Genomic DNA, 19,207 nt, shown 5'->3' with positions numbered 1-19,207 from the left:
AAAGTTTTTCAGAGCTAGAAGTAATTGGAGCATCAAATAATGTAACATGACTGTGCTGTAAGTTTGCACAGTGTCATCTATTTGCGTAGTAGTTTTAGAAGAATTGAAATAATTGGCTCATTAGCCTACTAGGCCCAACAACCTGTATTTTTGTTTTTAATTTCCGAACCTTACTCTGCCACTCTTTCCCTACTGTGGATTTTCTCTAAATGTACTCTTTGTCTCTTATAGCCAGGTTGTACTCGTTTCATCAGTTATCTTACCTGTCACCTCTCTTGTATAGGTTTGGGGTTGTTTGTTGTTTTTTGTTCTGTTTTAAAGGAAATACCACTATAAATGTTTTCATTTGCTCTGTAAGTGCCTTGTTAGTGCAGATTTTCATCTTTCCACTTTAACATACAGTCCATAAGTTTGAATATCTGTGTGGGAAGATACCTATGTTCTTCTCAGCTTCATTCTTACTTTGAAGTACTCCCCCTTTTAGCCCTGTGCAGAGCAACAGAACTATCATATAAAAAATAATCAAATCTGAATGCAGTACTTCAGATTAATTATTATATTGCAAAGTTGTACCACCATGTTCATTCATGGCTTTTTGGCTCTCGGTATAGTAAAGTATCCTACTATTTATTTTACATTTGTGTAAAGTAGGTGGTTTCATAGCTCTCTTCTTGCAGCATTCCTAAAAGCTTCTTATTGCAGGCATGTTTCATGAGTCTCAAAATTTTTATTTTTTTTTTATTTTGTTCTCTGACTTACCTAAATTTATATCTTGCTGGAGGAAACTGTATTGTTCCATACAGCCAGCTGCTGTGAAATAAGTGCCATTGAGTGAGGGCTTCTTGTTCATTTTATCTGGTGTATCACCAGTTATGCTACTGATATACTTTGTTACTAGTCACAATAGCCATTTTCATAATGAGTAAAACAACTTGTAAAGCTGATCACTGCATTATATTTTTCAGTAACCCAAGGATAACATTTCACATTGTTCAGTAGTTGCAGTTTCATTGATTAAACCACTTCCAAAAGGGCCTGTAGTCTCTTCCTTTTTGGTAACAAAGCAATTAGCTTGGCAATTACATCCATTGCTGAACAATTAAATATATGAGATCTACTGTATTTTCCTTATCTTTCAGACATTCTGCTTTGTTTTTTAAACTGTTCCTTGCTTTTCTTTTTCCTGCTGAATCTTAAGTAAAGCAGTCTCTTTTCAGACCCTTTCTTGTGTCCTGAATTATACTGGAGCACATATATTTTATTTGTATGAGGAAGAGGGAGGTTACTGGAAAGTAACAGAGCTCTGTAATATTGAAGAACATTTCACATTCCTTTAGTCAGGTTTTTTAAAGCAAAACAATTTCAACTTCAAGATATGATAAAAATAACATAATTACTAAACGTCTAGTGCTTTTAAGATTTGTTATATTTAGTTTTCCTTTTAATAATAGGTCCCAAATAACACAAGACCATTAAATTCAGAGGAAACTAAGTCTGAATGTTTCTACTTGGTTAAAGTGGATTTTTGTGTTCCTTCTGTCTTGTGTCCTCTGTGCTGGTGCACTGTGTCCAACCATCCTTCCTTCAGTATTTAATTTTAGGGGACATGTGTTTCTCCAGTGTTAGCTTAAATAAAGAAGTACTACGCATTGCATAATCTGCAATGCATTTGAAAACAACCTCAGAGCTGAAGTATAATACGCTCTTGATCTTCATACTGGATTAATGCCCTAATCCTAATTGAATGGCTTTTGTTGAACATTCACATTTGTCGTTCAAGGGTTTAAACTTTAAATGGCATGTGTGACATTGAAGCTACTTTAAGGAAGTGTCTTGCTCACCTGGTCAAACACCCATTCCTCACTGCATTTTGCCAATTCAATCCATTTTAGATGTAACCTCGGGTATGGTGAAAGACCCACCGGACGTCTTGGACAGGCAAAAATGCCTTGACGCTCTGGCTGCTCTACGCCACGCTAAGTGGTTCCAGGTTCGGAACATCATTTTACTTTTTTTTTTGTAGCCTTATGAGAGATTAGTTCCGTTGCAATATAATTGTTTAATTGTGTGAAAACACTCAGCGTTGTTCATGCTAATAATACTTAATATTTTTCTGGTCCCGAAATTTAAATGTAGAAGGTTAAGTATGGAGGAACTGCTTTATGCAGTTATTGCTCATTTGACGTGATTTTTTTTTTTCTGGTCATTGAGAAGGCGATGTTGAAAGCTTGACTCGCTTGGGGTGATCATATGTTGTATATTTGTTATATATTCCATAAGGCTGCAGAGTAACTTTGCTTTAAATAATGGAATATGTGTTTAAAGCTTTATGTTTAGATTTAAGACTTTTTTTTCCTATTTCTTTAAGTGCATTAAGTGTAGGGAATGGAAGGCGAGAAGCAACTGTTTGGTTTAGTGACTTTGCATTCTGGCAAAGGCACAATAAAGAAACCAAACAGATTCCCTTGACCTTTCAATCTCTATACCTATTTCTTAGATCTTTACTTTATCCTTTTTATTTCTAATATAGAAAGATACTGTATTTATTGTTACAAATGAACATAGGTCAAAGTGTACAGGGGATCAAGAAACGTTATTCTTGTATAACCTGTGCACTTTGACTTCTACCACCTTAAATTACTAACCCTGTATAAAATACTGCTGTAAATGGCAGCTCATGGAATAAAGTTGTAGAATGATTTGTTTTAATCTTGTATCTGAGCTTCCATTGAACAGTGGTGTTTTAGTCTTTCAACAACTCCTATTTGCTGTAGGTGCTGGGATTAATTAATTTGATTCTGTATTGCTCCCAAGGCTAGAGCTAATGGTCTGCAGTCCTGTGTGATTATCATACGTATTCTTCGTGATCTTTGTCAGCGAGTTCCAACTTGGTCTGATTTTCCAAGCTGGGTAAGTAATGTTCTCTTGAATGAGTTTTTTTAATATATAAGGTACTGCAAGTAAAGCACAGGGAAGTGTTATTACAGTTTTTAAATGTAGACTTTCTCAAGAAGTAATGTAGGGTTTTGTTTCAGTTTTTTGTTTTTTGTGGTGCGCTTTTATTTTTTTTCCCCAAACAATCCACATTTCTTCTAACAGTTTAATTTTTTGAGGTTTTTGTCATTTGGAGCTAGATTTTTTTTCCCCCCCAACAGGAGTTTTCTTGTTCTTTCTTTTATATTATTTGTGGGTAGCATTCTTATTCTAGATTTTTGGCATTTTTTTCTTTCTATTTTTTTTACTTTATTCTTTATAAAAGAATCTAATTTTTTACTCTGATTGCTTGGAATTTACTGAAACTTGTGTAAAATAATGTCGGCTGTGCCCAGATATTTTTCTGATAACAGAAAGGCTACTTGAAAAATAAATCACAGTAATTTCTGTGATCATTAATATGTCCCTTCTGCAAGATGAAATACCACAGTACTTCAGTACCATCTGTGGATGTGTCACTTAGGTCTCTAGGCTGTACTGTGTTACCTTTCTTTATTCTTGAAGCGGAGTGCTTTTGGAGCTATTCCTTTTGCATTGACTGTCTTAAATGATGCTCTCCAGGAGCGCAGCCTGTGCTCCAAATATTAACAGATGTTCAATCTGTGGACTGGACAAAGTTAGTCTGAAACAAAATCTCTGAAGCATGTATCATGAGGAAGTAAACTAGCTCTGACTGTTTAGTTTCACAGACCAAATCCTGTTACACTGTGTGCTGCTTCCTTTTCAGTTTTGGCAGGAAAAGCGCTAAGGTTTGAAGACAGTTTGAGCATTTGGCATTATTTCAGTGAGAAATGTTTTACCATTTTACTAAGTTTGCAGACAATTTTTTTTAATTAATTCTGATAGTATTTATTTCTTCTGGAAAACTGTGAGCAGTTGTTTCTGGATTTAAATATTTAAAGTAAAAAAAAAAAAAATATTGCCAGTTTCTGTGCTATATTTCATGAAAGATACATTGTGCAAATACAGCCTAAAAGAAGTGAAGAAGTATGTAAGTGCCTTCTATGTCACTATGATACTGAGTTGGCAAAGAATAAATCCTGGTATACTTTTAGAAAAGCATCCTTAAAACTATTGCAACATGAAGCAGGCACATAGCTGAAGAACAAGGAATATTGTTTCTTATTTCTCACATTATCTGTTCTAAGGCACATCGATAAGGGAAGAGAGGTATGAAGCAGTGTATCAGAGCTGTCAGTGTCTGAGTTCTCTCCAAAAGTGATTCCTGATTTGCTCCCAATACCTGACCAGTGTTGATCCATGTCACCAACAGTGCAAGTCTGTGTAGTCGCCTGTTCTTTTGGCCTCCTGGCAAAGCCTTACTTACAAAAACAATAGAAGAATGAAAATGGTGATTTTTAAATACATGTAATTTCTGCCAGTCACAGATGAAATTTCATAGATTGAAAAAATTTTTTTTTCTGGATACAGAAATTCTTCTAACATATATGCTAGAAGCCTGTTACAAAACAAAACGATGCCAGAGCTTTTCAAAAAGAACCTAAGTAGTTGTAAAAGTAGAAGATATTAGGAAGTCCAAATATGGACATTAGTAGCACCCTCTTTATGTATCTACAAAGAAAAACTAAATTAGAAGTTTGTCAAGTTCCTACAAGTTAGAAGAAACTATTACTCAAGGTTGATTTTTCAAACTTTAAATCCAGCCTTTTGTGCATATAAACACCAGGGCATCATCATTCACATTTTCGTAGGATTAAGTTGTAGACTTTAGTTCTTTTGGATCCTCATATAATACACTAGACTTAAGTAAATGCAAAAACATCTGTTTTTTTTTTATTTTCTGGTGTATTTTGCTTCATGCTTGAAAACAACAAAATTACTGTTACTAAATCCTGAGTGATGCAGTGGGAGTATGGAAATACCATGCTCAATTTAAATTCGTAAGTTAAATTGAGCTAGAATAGAAAGGAATGGGCACTGTTAGTGAAGGATTGTAATCAACATTGCCTGTAGGTACTTGCATAGATCAGAATAGGGATTCAGTCCTGGGGAGTGAAAATAAAAGGCGACATTTAAAGAGCTGTAAACTCAGTCTGGGAGGCTGTAAAACAAACCCACCAAAAACCAAGAGAGGTATTTACTGAAAATTAAACTTGCTAAAGAGATAGTATTGAAACATCCATTAAATGCTGGAAAAAAAACCTAAAGAAAGCAATTGTTTACTTCTGCAAATAACTTCTATAGGTCTTTCTGGAAAAAATAGTACCTAATAAAAGTAAACAATGGAAATATTCACAGAAAAAAAACATATTTAAAATACAGCTGATCATTTAAGGTCATATTAACGAATATTAAATAATGTATAAATTTTAGAAAACCTCTTGATCATCACGGTCTTTTTACACTTGTTTAACACTTGAATTAGTGTTAGCCTATATCCAGGAGAAATTGTAGAAATAATTTATTTCTCTGTAGCATCCTGTTAATTTCATTAGATATGCTGTGTGGTGTTTATTCATGTGTGACAGATTTGGGTGACTTAACATGTTTCATACACTCTCAGAAAATGGCTGGAGAAGTTATCTACCTGCATATCTAGTCTACTACTCTATAAATTTCTACAAAACTTTTGAACAACTTGTGATGAGAAGCAGCATATCAGTATCAGTACTCAGTGTTGATCTTTCACCAGCTTTCTTTTTATCAGTGTTTATCTGATTTTTTTTTTTCCATTTTAACTGAAAGTGTTCTGTGATATGTTATGTTCTTCAGAGTTCGGGATTTAAAAGTTCTATATTGAACAACAGTAGCAGCTATTTTCGGTTTTAATGTGTTTTCTAAATTGGCTGGATTTTCTTATTGTTGGTCTAGGCTATGGAGTTGCTTGTGGAAAAAGCAATTAGCAGCGCTACTGGACCACAGAGTCCTGGGGATGCACTGAGAAGAGTTTTTGAGTGTATATCTTCAGGAATCATCCTTAAAGGTAAGTTGCATTTGATCAGTGCCTGTTTACTTTTGCTTAACTAATGTAGAATCTGTATTCTTGGTTGAAGTAAGGTAGAGATGTGTTACTAATTAGCCTAACCATTGTAGGTGGTCCTGGCCTTCTGGACCCTTGTGAAAAAGATCCTTTTGATACACTTGCTATAATGACAGATCAGCAACGAGAGGATATTACTTCAAGTGCACAGGTGAGGAAATGTGTACATGAAGTAACTAAATCTGATGGCCTATTTTTGGGGTGGTTTTTGTTTTGTTTTGTGGTTTGGTTTTGTTTGTTTTTTTAATGGAGCTATATGGTGGACATTATTTTTTCCTTTCTTAAAATACAGTCCAGTCTTACCAGTCTTAAGCTAGGCAATGAACATGTCACAACAGAGGATAGATAAGAGCATTAATTTTTTGCACTAAAACTAACATATTTTCATGAAAAGTTTGAAGCACTCCCATCTATATATACATATATCCATAAAGATTCTTACTCTACAACACTATGTTATTAGATTTAAAATTACATTGGCATTTAATGTTTTATAAATAAATCTGTGTACATTTAATTTTTAATATTTATTGTATCCACTTACAGTATTGACCATTCACGCTTGCAGCCTAAGCGGTTCCTGCCCCTACCTCTTCATTTGATCCTTTTGCTAAAGATTGCTAACGCGTAATTGGGCGTGTGACAAGCCTTGGCTTCTTCAGCGCAAGTCCAGCAGCTGAAACACATGTACATTATTTTTAAACTAAGATGATGTACTATATACAGAAGCAGCAAATGTGACATACACATTTTATGTTGACTTTGTTGAAGGGGGAAGAGGGAATAATGAGAGCTGAGGATAGTATCATACAGCACTAATGTTCTTCATTAATCATTTAACAGAGTACTCAAAATTGATGTTTGTAACAAATACCTTCTTTCTACCCTTTTTCTAGTTTGCACTGAGACTCCTTGCATTCCGTCAAATACACAAAGTTTTAGGAATGGATCCATTACCACAAATGAATCAACGCTTCAACATCCATAATAATCGTAAAAGGAGAAGGGACAGCGATGGAGTTGATGGATTTGAAGCAGAGGGGAAAAAAGACAAAAAGGATTATGATAACTTTTAAAAATGCTTGTCATCAGTGCTAAGATTGAAGGCAGTAAAAAGTCCATTTGTTGCCTTGCTTTTACTTCATTCATAATAATGTCTGGTTTAAAATGTACAAAACCAACTCGGGTATTAGATTTGGAAGAGAACAACTGAGCTCTTCTGCAACATTCTGAATAGTTGAATGGATGTACTATACCAGACAAATTATGGATGGAAAGACTGCAAATGGAAACTGTCATAAAAAAAAAAATAGTTTTCCTACATTGCATTTTCTTTAAATGTGTTGCTAACTTTAGTAACTTCTTTTTTTGTCTTTTTTATTAACAAGTGCGTTATCTTCTAATCTTGATCTTATTTAAAGCAGCATTTGTGCTTCTGATGCTATGTGTATTTTGACTTTTTATTTAGAAGGTTTTATTGTTTGCCTTTGACACTAGTTGTGTAAGTTACTTTGTGTTAGTATAAACTGTTCCCCTCTCTATTAATATTTTACAGAACTTTCTTTTGTAAAGTGAGACTGCAGGATTATGTTTTTTTTTCTAAATGTGAAGGGGTTACAACACATAATTATCCTGCCATTATAGTGCTCAGAATTAAATGTTTTTGCCAATCTTGTGGCATCTGTCTCCTTAGTGTGATATAACGGTGTAATTAAGATAAATTTGTGTTAATCTAATCAAGTTTGCTGTTAGTTGTGCATTAGCAGTATAAAAGCTAATATATACAGTATGGTCTTGCAACAGTTTGAAAGCAGCTGCATAATTGATCAAAGTTTTGCATGATATTTTTATTTCAATAGAAGGGCTTTTACAACCATTATTTTGAATTAAATGCGTAGGTCTTTGTATGATTGACTTTGTGACATAGCAAGGCCAAAAAATAACTTTCTGAATTTCTTTTCACCAACATACAAGCAAAAGTTGGGGTTACCCATTTAGACAAAGTTAGTCATTCTTTTCAGTCAACTTTGTCAATATGATTTTGATGCCTCTCAGCCCTTAAAATAAATGTTTGTCATATCAGTGCCTGTGAGGTTATTCCTTATAGCTATTCCTGTATAAACTTTGTGATTTTTTTTTTTTTCAATAATTCAGATTTTCAAAGTGAAGTATTACTGAAAAGGTGGAGGTTATCAAAGAAAAAAAAAACAGAAAATTATTTGATGTGGCCATAGTGTATGCTTACGTCTCTTTCAAAAAGCTAAATATAGCGGTGGTGTAAGTAAAGTTACATCATACTATTGATGTATGCTCTGGTACACAGGTGTGGTTTGTTGTCACAGCACTACAGTGGAATACACAAAACTAAAATTTATTAAAAGACTAAAATTCATTATACACTGCAAACTGGAGTTTCACTCATTTTGTTCAATGTGTATTATGCTTTGTTGCAAACCCATAAAACACAGATTAGCATAAACTAACATTGCAGTAACTACTTACCAATGGCAGTAGAAGAGTATCACACATTACAAAGATAATTTGTTAGCTCTGGTACCATTTATTAAAAAATACTCTTTTTCCATTTTGAGGTCTAATTTATCTTTGACCTTCTTAGCAGGTAACTCATTGAGTTGTGGGATGTTTCTTTTTGCAACACCTACTGCTGACAGCATGGACCTGTGGAATAAAAATGCAGTATTTGAGAAAAACAGAGAGTCTAAAGACTTCAAAACAATATTTAATATAGTGTTCTTCAAGCATCAGAGAGCAATTTTTAGGGGAGAGATTATTGGTAGTTATCAAATAAAAGAAAAGCCGTCGTATTGTAAGAAAGCTTACTAATTTCAGCATCAGAAATAGAGAAAGCAGAAATGCTTTAAAATTACTTTCAAAAAAATATTACACTCATTTTTGTTGCCTAGTCTTCATACACAGCTCCAAGCATATGCTTGTTCTTAATTTTTTTTTTTTTTTTGGTAAGATGATATCCTACTGCCATGGTGTCTAGTTAGTCGTTACTATTTAATTTGAAAGCTATAAGCAGTATTCGTGTGGCTAGTTCAACTCCATACCAAAGTGTCTTTTCTCGTCAAGCCAACTTGTCTATCCAGGTATGTGACCCTAAAAATTAGGATTAAAAAGGGCAAAGATATATTTTGGATTTCCTTTATTTTTGTTCTACTAACTTTTATTCAGTTTCTGGATCTTTTGAAATATTGCATACCTAAAGTGGTTCCACATTAAATATGAAGCTGTGACGATGATTTTTGCACAGTGTAGTGAAGAGTGAATTTGCAGTTTTCTTCTGGCTTTCCTGCCCATTTTAATGGGCAATTTCAAGTAACTTTTGACTCATGTTAACATGCTGTGTGTTGAATCTCAAAATCCTGGACACCATCATCATCATGTGCGAGAGAGAAATGTATCCAGCAAGAAGTTTCTCCTCAGTGCTCACCTTAGAAGAACAGTTTGTGAAAATGTGAGCTGTTCTGTTTTGAAGCTTCATCAAAATTTTACTTGTCTGCCTAGTTCATAAGTGTGTCCTGTTTCTGAGCAGTGTGGTTTTACATGGATTCCTATACAAAGGCATTGCTAGAAAATAGTCTGTTGGACATAGTCCATCAACTTCTTGCCCTTTCATGAAATTCTAGATGAACTTCTAATCTTATAGAGCTATTGAATATGATGAGTTTGTTTGCTGCTTCTATTTTTAGACCTATTTCACTACTTAGAAGTTATTTAATAGTACTTAAAATTGTTGTACCTAGCAAATTTGTGAGAGTTGGAATCAACTATTATTCCTACAATTTGTATGCATATTTAACATTCTTGTTGCTGGTGGAATATCTGCTGATCATTAGTCTGTTAAGTATTTACACAGTGATGAATTTGTTTCTTTATTAAACAATTAAGACTTGTCTGGACTAACCAGATGGATTTTAATAGTATAGCATTAATAATAGTGGGGGGGGGGGGGGAAGTAGCAGGCACAATTTTCAATCTGTTTTTTTCCACTCACATTGTAGGTTTGCAAAGTATAGTGATAGATTCAACAAAAACATCTGTTTTCCTTCTGTTGGGGTTTTTTTCTCACAGATGTAAGCCAGAGCTTTCTATCCAAAAAGGCAAGCAAATTAAATTTCTCTTGAGATATTCTTTTATAAATCTCAAGATTTCTGTTTTTCCTTCAGCACGGTATTTCTCAGTCTTTTTAAAGTGGAACAGATACCTGGTCTTTTGGCAATGGAAAAAAAAATCCAATGAGTGTCATCTACAGAGTTAATACTATAGTTTTGGTTTATATCCAAATAAAATCAGCCTTCATTGTGTAAATATATGTTAATTTGTATTCCCCATTTGGTCCACTTTCCCATTTGGATTAGAAAAACGTACATATATATTTCTAGTACTCAGGCAAGTTTGCTGCTGATTATTGAGCTGCTTTCTGATGGTTTAGTTTGCATTTTAAGAAATGCTGCCCTAATACCACTTTGCAAGTGTAAAGTTCCTAACAGGGTAAAGGTTGCTGTCTCATGGGTGCATGATTGGCAGCTCTTGCTTGAGTTTTTTATCCTGCACAGTGCACATTTTAACATTTATCAGAGCCTTAATCTATCTGAGTTAGCAGAGGTCATCATTAAGAGTCATTGTCTTTAATACGTGTGTTTGCAAAATATTTGGAGAAAAAACATGGCCATTAATATTTGTTCTGAGGCCATTGATTGATTTATTGCAGGCTAGTTTAAAGCACACCAGCTTTTAGAGGCTCAGCGTAGCTTAAATAGTTTCACACATATTCTATATCAATCTTATTTCAGGTTGATATCCTAAGTCCAAAGAAATGTAGAATGGCATCAAGAAACCTCTGCACTTTGAAGTTTCCTGTATTTAAAGATCTAAGATCACAGAATGAAATAGCTGATGAAGAGAAAATAAATAGCTTTTTCTACAGTAAAAAGTTACTTTAAAACACAAAGCCCCTTGTTTCTACATGAGAATCACAAACCTTGCTCCTTATGTAAGGTTTTTTCTTTCCTTTTCTGCATTCTACATTCTTATGTATTAATGTATTAATACAATGTATTCATTGTATGCATATATGACTAGGACATTCTGTCCAAAATATGCAAGACAGCCTTATCACAGATTTAACTTCTGGCATACATTTAAACTTGCCAGTAATTTCCTGGTTGTACAAGTTAATGTTTCATAACCAAATTAGTAAGCAGAGCTGCACTGCTAACAATAAAAGTTAGAACAACAGGGGAGAGATGAAGGTGTCTGCAGACAGGCGTGTGCTGTCACCTTACATGTTCCTAGGGTAAGTGCTCCAAAAGAGGACAGGTTTCTCAGAGGTCCAGGCCCATAGGTGCCAGCCCCGTATGTATACTTCAGTGTGCATTATGATGTCTAGAATGGCATTGTGTAGGTAACTACTGTATATTTACATGCATGAGAGGAAAGTGCAGGTAGTTTTAAAACTTTGAGCCAGTGTGATCCAGATTGTTGCCAATATAGTCATGTGAAACTGCAGCTTCAAGAAGGAGTGATAATCATGAAGGAAGCGTTGTGCTATTAGCAATGGAGTGTGCTTGTCACAGTGAAGGGCCTATGATAATTAAGTGCCATCCCAATTTTCCCTGGTAACTTTAATAATTTTTTGCAGTGTGCTTTGTAAGCAGAAAGGAAATAGAATAGAACAGAACATTTCAATTGGAAGGAACCTACAAGATCATCTAGTCCAACTGCCTGACCACTTCAGGGCAGACCAAAAGTTAAAGCACGCCATTTCGGGCACTGTCCAAATGCCTCTTAAACACTGACAGGCCTGACGCATCGACCGCCTCTCTAGGAAGCCTGTGCCAGTGTTTGACCACCCTCTCGGTAAAGAAACGCTTCCTAATGTCCAGTCTGAGCCTCCCCTGGCGCTGCTTTGAGCCATCCCCATGTGTCCTGTCACTGGGTACCAGGGAGAAGAGCTCAGCACCTCCCTCTCCGTGTCCTCTCCTCAGGAAGCTGTAGGGAGCAGTGAGGTCGCCCCTCAGCCTCCTTTCCTCCAGATCCAGACAAATCCAAAGCCCTCAGCCGCTCCCCACAGGACGGGCCTTCCAGCCCTCTCCCCAGCTTTGTTGCCCTCCTCTGGATCCATTTAAGACCATTAACACCCCTAAACGGTGGGGCCCAGCACCGCACCCAACACGCCGGGTGAGGCTGCACCAAGGCTGAGCACAGTAACGTGCGGAAAGACGACTTTACAACCAGTGAGGTTATGAAGTAGGTATGTTTATTCAGCGCTGGACACACGGGGGTCGCTCCTCCACAGCGTGCGTGCCCTGGAGCCAATAACGGCCCCCTTTTATGATGCCAAAGTTACATATTTATCAGTCCTAATACATATGCATTATAATTCCAGGAATAGGGAGGGAATATTACAATTACTTCCGAGAAATCATTAACATATCCCCCACCCCAAGTGCCTCTCCATCACGCCTGCGCAATATCTCTTGGTGGTCGTGGGCAGGGCTCTTCTGATGAAGGCTCGTAGTCTTCTTCACTGTGTTCGCTAGCTGACCCTTGCTTTTGCGCAGACTCAGTTCTGTAGTTACACATATCTTGTCCTTCAGGCCTTGTTGGATACGGTTTGTTGCTAACTTGCAGCTCCTTTATCTTGGTGGCTCAGTAGTTCCTTCCTTATCTCAAGGACGATGGTGGGCTTGTCCTGTTTTTCTCTCATTCATTCGCAAGGTAGTTACCTAGTTAATGTGTTCTTGAGAAATCATCTGGTTAATGCCTCTTCATTCATACATCAATTCCCCCCTTTCCAAAAAGTAAATTCTTTTACTTCTTTACTTCTAAATATTGGTATTAGTAGGGTACTAATATACTAGTGCTAATTAATTACTTATCGTCCTTAAGCTAAACCATGGGTTGTTATATAAAGCTTCATACAAAATTTGTAATCGTTTCATCAATCTCCAACTCCATATGAGTAATCTTAATGGCTGTGAAAGAAGTCAGCAGTATCTGATAAGGTCCTTCCCACTGCGGTTCCAGGGTCTTATCTGCAAGAGACTTTACATATACAAAATCACCAGGTACGATCTTATGCACCGGGCCATCAAGTCCCCTTCCCCTTGTACTATATGCATGTTTTTCTATTTGTCTAAATTGTTTACTTAATTCTGTAAGATACTCATTTAATTGTTCTTCCCCAACCTGTGATGATGTTCCCATTATAGCTGAATATGGCCTTCCATATAAATTTCAAAGGAACTTATTCCCTCTTTTGCCCTAGGTCTGGTTAGAATTTTTAGCAGCGCCAAGGGCAAGGATTGTGTCCATGTTAAGTTTGCTTCTTGACCTAATTTCTCAATTTGCTGTTTGATCAGGTGGTTCATTTTCTCCACCTGTCCACTTGATTGTTGTCAGTACAGGGTATGTAATTGCCAATCTATTCCCAATTGTGAACTTATTTGCTGAACCACCTTTGGTATGAAATGTGACCCCCTATTGGAGGATATCACTGAAGGTACTCCAAATCTAGGAATAATTTCGTGTAACAATACCTTAGTGACCTCCCGACCCTTTGCTGTTTGGCAAGGAAAGGCTTCTGGCCATCCTGAAAAAGTACCAGTTAGTACCAACAAGTATTGGTACCCCCCTTTTCTTGGGAGTTCCGAAAAATCAATTTGCCATTGTTGTCCAGGTATATTCCTTCTACCAATTTGCCCCATTTCCAGTTTTGGTCCGGTTTTGGGGGTAGTCTGGAGGCAAAGGTTACACTGTTGAGTTACCTGTCTCACTGTCGTATACAAATTTCTGGCCAGAATTTTCCCAATCAAATACTTATATAAAGCTTCTGCCCCCCAATGACTTTTCCTATGTTCTTCTCGAACCACTCCCCAAACCATATGAGAAGGGACTATCAACCTTTGTTGTGCAGTGATGGCCCAACCTTCCTTATTGTATTCTGCTTCTAAATCCTCAGTAAGTTTCAGATCTTCCTTGCTGTAAGGTGGTTTCCCTTCTAACATAACTTTACCATCTGGGATCAGCGCTCCTTCCATCACCTGCTTTTCCCATGCTGCTTGTTTTGCCTCCCTGTCCGCAAGATCATTGCCTCTTTTCACAGCCAACTGCACCCTTTGATGCGCTTTTACATGCATAATTGCCACCTTTTCAGGTAATTGAATAGCCTGCAAGAGTTTCAGAATTTCTGTGGCATATTTGATGGTTTTTCCTAGAGAATTTAACAGTCCTTTTTCTTTCCAAATGGCTCCATGAGCATGAACTATGCCAAATCCATATTTGGAATCTGTCCATATATTGACCTTTCTTCCTTTAGCTATCTCGAGTGCCTTTGTCAAAGCTATTATTTCTGCCTTTTGGGCAGAGCTTGATAGGCAACCGCCCGGAGTCTAGCACTCCATCGGCGGTGGTGACGGCATACCCCGAATACCGGGTACCATTGATCACATAACTGCTTCCATCAGTGAACCAGTCTTCAGCTCCCTCTAGCAGAACATCCTTTAAGCCTGGGTGACTGGAGTGCAATACTTCTCAGTACAGTCATGTTCCACCTGTTCCCCTGGGTTTCCGTGTCTGGAAGTCCGAGTGCAGGTGCTGACATTAGGGCCTTTTTCAAGTCAGTATAGGCCCTTTTCGCTTCTGGAGTCCATTCTAGTTGTTTCCCAGGGCTACATACCTTAATAAGGCCATACAGAGGCTTTACTAAGAGTCTATAATTGTATATCCAAAGCCTGCACCACTTGTATTTTCTTCTGGGACACCTGGTGTCCCTGTAGGCCCAAAAAATTTAAAAGACTTACTGTCCATGCCACACAGCCTTCCCTGGTTTCTGTAGCAATGAGTAGGTCATCCAGATATTGAAGCACTTTTCCTTTGTCGGATGGCAGATCCCATCTTTCAAGGTCCTTATCCAATTGGTTGCCAAATAGTGGGGCTATTCTTGAACCCTTGTGGCAATACCATCCAGGTTACTTGTGTTTTGCAGCCGTTATTGGGCTTTTCCCATTCAAAAGCAAACAAATTGTGGCTGGACTCATGGAGAGGGAGGCAAAAGAAGGCATCTTTCATATCTAAGACTGTAAACCAGGCTAATTCTGGGATAAGGGTAGTAAGTAGAGTATAAGGGTTAGCCACTACTGGGTATAGGTCTTCTGTAATTTTATTAATTGCCCTCAGGTCTTGTACGACTCTGGAGGATCTGTCTGGCTTTTTACTGGAAGAATAGGAGTATTAAAAGCCGATTCACATTCTTTTAGTAATCCTTGTTCTAAAAATTTTTCGATGATGGGTTGTATGCCTTCTCGATCCCCTCGTTTCAGAGGATATTGTTTTATCTTTACCGGGTTCTGTCCTGCTTTTAATTCTACTGTAACCAGTGTGGCATTTTTAGCTCGTCCTGGTACATCTATTGCCCAAACTCCAGGGTATACCTGATTGGTGATTTCTTCACTCAAATGTCCTTTTACTGGGGTATTAGACAAAAGTAAACTCATTACTTGAACATACTGCTCGTTGTTTACCTCCAGAGTAATCTCTCCATTTTTAAATTCTATTACTGCTTCCAGTTGTTCTAAAAAGTCCGTCCCCAAGAGGGCCTTGGGAGAATTTGGTAAATATAAAAATTTATGAATTCCCATCTGTTTTCCTAATTCATATTTTAAAGGTTTACAAAAATAAGCTTTTTCCGTTTGGCCAGTAGTCCCCTTTACCATAACATATTCACCTTCTAAGGGCATTAAGGCTTGATTTAGTACCGAATAAGTGGCCCCCGTGTCAACCAGAAACTCCACCTTTTTCTTTTCATTCCCTAGCCTCATGGTAACCAGCGGATCAGCTAGGGTTGATCCACCTGGTCCCCATCAAACCTTGCTTACTGCCGTTATCTTTTTCAGTTTACCCCAATCGAGTCACTTCAATCTTGGGCATTCTGATTTCCAATGTCCCCTCCTTACAAAGGGCAGACTGGTCCCTTTCCAGTGATTCCTTCTGGACCCTTCTTCCCCACACCTCATTTACACATGCCACAACCTTCTTCTGACCTTTCCTATATTCTTCCTCTCTGTTACTAAAAACCCTCCAAGCCTCGTCCAACAGCACTTCCGAATTTCTACCATCCGTATGATGTAACTTTTCCAACTTGCATCTTACGTCTCCAGTTGATTGTCCTATAAAGAGTGAGACTAACTGCTGTATTCCCACATCAGACCCCAGATCGAGGGGAGTATTTTTACGCATTACTTCCCTCAATCGGTCCAAGAATTCTGATGGAGTCTCTGAAGGGCCTTGTTTAACTGCATATAGGGTTGACCAATTAATTGTTTTTGGCATTGCCCTCTCCATTCCCCTTAAAATCCATTCTTGATATGTTTTTGATCTCCTGAATTCAGCCGAGCTATTCGGATTCTACCATGTGTCTTGGAGAGGGAAATATTCCTTAATATCCTCTCCTGAATTCTTGCAATATTATACAGCCATATCTCCTGTTACTTTTAATACCAATTGTTTTTCAGTCTCTGTTAGGCAGTCCAATAACAATTATATATCATTCCAATTAGGGTTATGTTGTTTTAATATAAACTTAAATTGTCTGGTGACCCTTACTGGATTGTTTCAAAATTCTTTCACAGTTCTTTCCCATTTTTCCAAGTTCGTGGTGGAAAACGGAACTCATATTAATACAGCTCCCCTATCCGGACCAACTGCCTCCCTCAAAGGTGCTTGAAAAAAACTCCTTACTCTTTTTCCCTCGGAGTCGAGTAGCTACAGGACTATCCGGGGGAGGAGGAGTTGGAGTCTGATCAGGATCTGACTCTCTCTCTTCTGATGAGGGAAGCGGGGGAAACGGCTGCCATGGGGGAGGATGAAACAAGTCTACTTGATCAGAGGCTGTTTCTAAGTGTCTTAGTGCATCTCTGAGCAATGCTGCATGCAGAGCAACATTGCTTTAGTTTTCCTTTTATTTCCTGATTATTCCCTCGCTCCAAAGGAATTACCAGAGGATCTGACAGTACTATTAAGCTGCAGTCCCTTTGCCAATCAGGGTGATTTCGGAGGGTGAAAAACCCACATATGACACCTCATCCCATTTCCTTCTCTTCTCAGAAACAACATTAGTTGTAAGAGAGTATTAAAGTCTAGTGTCTCATTTAATGGCCATTTTGCTTCATCTTCCAATTTATAAAGTGGCCACCACTAATTACAGTATTTCATAAGGGTCCTCTTATTTTCTGTGGATCCAGACCCCGTAATATCCTTCCAATGAGCTAAAATGCAACCCAAGGGACTCTTTTTCAGGACTTCTTTGTCCTGAGAATTCCCCATTTTTCTAAAGGATTGTGTTTTGGTACCTGCTTCAGAGGAAAGTACAGCCTGATCACAGTTCAGTTCTTATCACTTTGTTTAGTTTTAATGTTCTCATTCACTCACTTTGTTCACTCGCTTCGTTCGCCTCCGGCTGCTCCCCTTGTGGGGATACGGAACCACGGATCAGAACTCCTCACTCGCTTCGCAGCGACGCTGCGTCTCACTCACTCACACACGCCAAACCAAATGTCTGTATCTCAAACTTTAAACATTAATCAATGAGTCATATACCATTAAGACATTGCCACAAATATAAAGCCAATTGATTTACACAATAAGCTTAAATAGAACAGTACCGGATATAAAGATTTCACAAGCTTGTAAAAAGATGATTCCTTCTAGCAGCCGGCTGCAAACATTCTTAAGTCCCGAGTCAATATGTAACAACCCTGGATCCACTCAACCAGTACCCAAGACCACTGGTGCTGTGCTACCAATCGTCAAACCTCAATAACAATACTTCATACAACATACAACCAACAGGGTACCTCCCCGATAGAGACTTATGCTGTACACCAGACGTCTCTGCGCGATTTATCAGCAGTCCCAGCCATGCGTACGCCTTACTGGCCCCAAATGATAAACATACCGTATTGATATTTTCCGCTGTAAGGGATGGTCGCTGTCTACCCCCGCAGTGAGCGTCCGGGGAGCGGAGACCCTCTGAGAAACACTCCGGGCACGCTTAGGGCGTCCACCCCTCGGTCGATCCTGCAGCCGAGCAGAGCACGTCCCATCTGGGTCGCCAAAACTGACGTGCGGAAAGACGACTTTACAACCAGTGAGGTTATGAAGTAGGTATGTTTATTCAGCGCTGGACACATGGGGGGTCACTCCTCCACAGCGTGCGTGCCCTGGAGCCAATAACGACCCCCTTTTATGATGCCAAAGTTACATATTTATCAGTCCTAATACATATGCATTATAATTCCAGGAATAGGGAGGGAATATTACAATTACTTCCGAGAAATCATTAACATATCCCCCACCCCAAGTGCCTCTCCATCACGCCTGCGCAATATCTCTTGGTGGTCGTGGGCAGGGCTCTTCTGATGAAGGCTCGTAGTCTTCTTCACTGTGTTCGCTAGCTGACCCTTGCTTTTGCGCAGACTCAGTTCTGTAGTTACGCACATCTTGTCCTTCAGGCCGTGTTGGATACTGTTTGTTGCTAACTTGCAGCTCCTTTATCTTGGTGGCTCAGTAGTTCCTTCCTTATCTCAAGGACGATGGTGGGCTTGTCCTGTTTTTCTCTCATTCATTTGCAAGGTAGTTACCTAGTTAATATGTTCTTGAGAAATCATCTGGTTAATGCCTCTTCATTCATACATCAACAGCGGGACAGTCACCGCTTTTGCCCGGCCGGTGATGCCGCGTCTGATGCACCCCGGGGTGGGCTTTGCCCCCTGGGCTGCCAGGGCACGTGGCTGGCTCACACTGAGCCTGCTGCCCACCAGCACCCCCGGGCCCCTTTCTGCAGGGCCGCTCTCCAGACACTCCTCTCCCGGTTTATACTTGTGCCCGGCGTTACTCCATCCCAGGTGCAGAATCCGGCATTTGGACTTGTTCAATTTCATCCCATTAATCACTGCCCAGCGCTCCAACCTATCCAGATCCCTCTGCAAGGCCCCCTGTCCCTCAAGAGAGTCAACAGCACCTCCCAGTTTGGCACCATCAGCAAACTTGCTAATGGTGCATTCAGCTCCTGCATGCAGATTGTTGATAAAAATATTGAATAGAACCGTGTGTACATGACTTCCTCCTTATTTCTTATATGGAGCAACCAGCTTTCTATGGCCATAAGTATCAAGAGTGTCACCC

The 19,207-nt window shown here is 38.5% G+C and overlaps 1 protein-coding gene across 3 annotated transcripts in view; it reads left to right on the top strand.

Annotated features, from left to right (window-relative positions):
* ZFR (zinc finger RNA binding protein) overlaps positions 1-8,401 on the top strand; it is a 42,162-nt gene extending 33,761 nt beyond the window's left edge. For 2 of the 3 annotated variants that reach the window (XM_032992256.2, XM_032992254.2), the window contains exons 16-20: positions 1,893-1,990; positions 2,815-2,910; positions 5,827-5,938; positions 6,049-6,146; positions 6,892-8,401. In XM_032992256.2, the coding sequence (XP_032848147.1) occupies positions 1,893-1,990; positions 2,815-2,910; positions 5,827-5,938; positions 6,049-6,146; positions 6,892-7,071 (584 nt within the window). In that variant the 3' untranslated portion in view covers positions 7,072-8,401. Of the gene's footprint in view, positions 1-1,892; positions 1,991-2,814; positions 2,911-5,826; positions 5,939-6,048; positions 6,147-6,891 lie in introns of those variants that run through there. The other variant, XM_032992257.2, reaches the window with a different exon arrangement.
* Positions 8,402-19,207: the final 10,806 nt, after the last annotated feature.

The sequence above is a fragment of the Tyto alba genome, unplaced genomic scaffold (assembly GCF_018691265.1).
Source record: "Tyto alba isolate M040663 unplaced genomic scaffold, T.alba_DEE_v4.0 Super-Scaffold_42, whole genome shotgun sequence".
NCBI lineage: Eukaryota > Metazoa > Chordata > Aves > Strigiformes > Tytonidae > Tyto > Tyto alba.
Note: the sequence above shows the minus strand (reverse complement) of the source record. Positions and strands in the feature narration are given on the sequence as shown.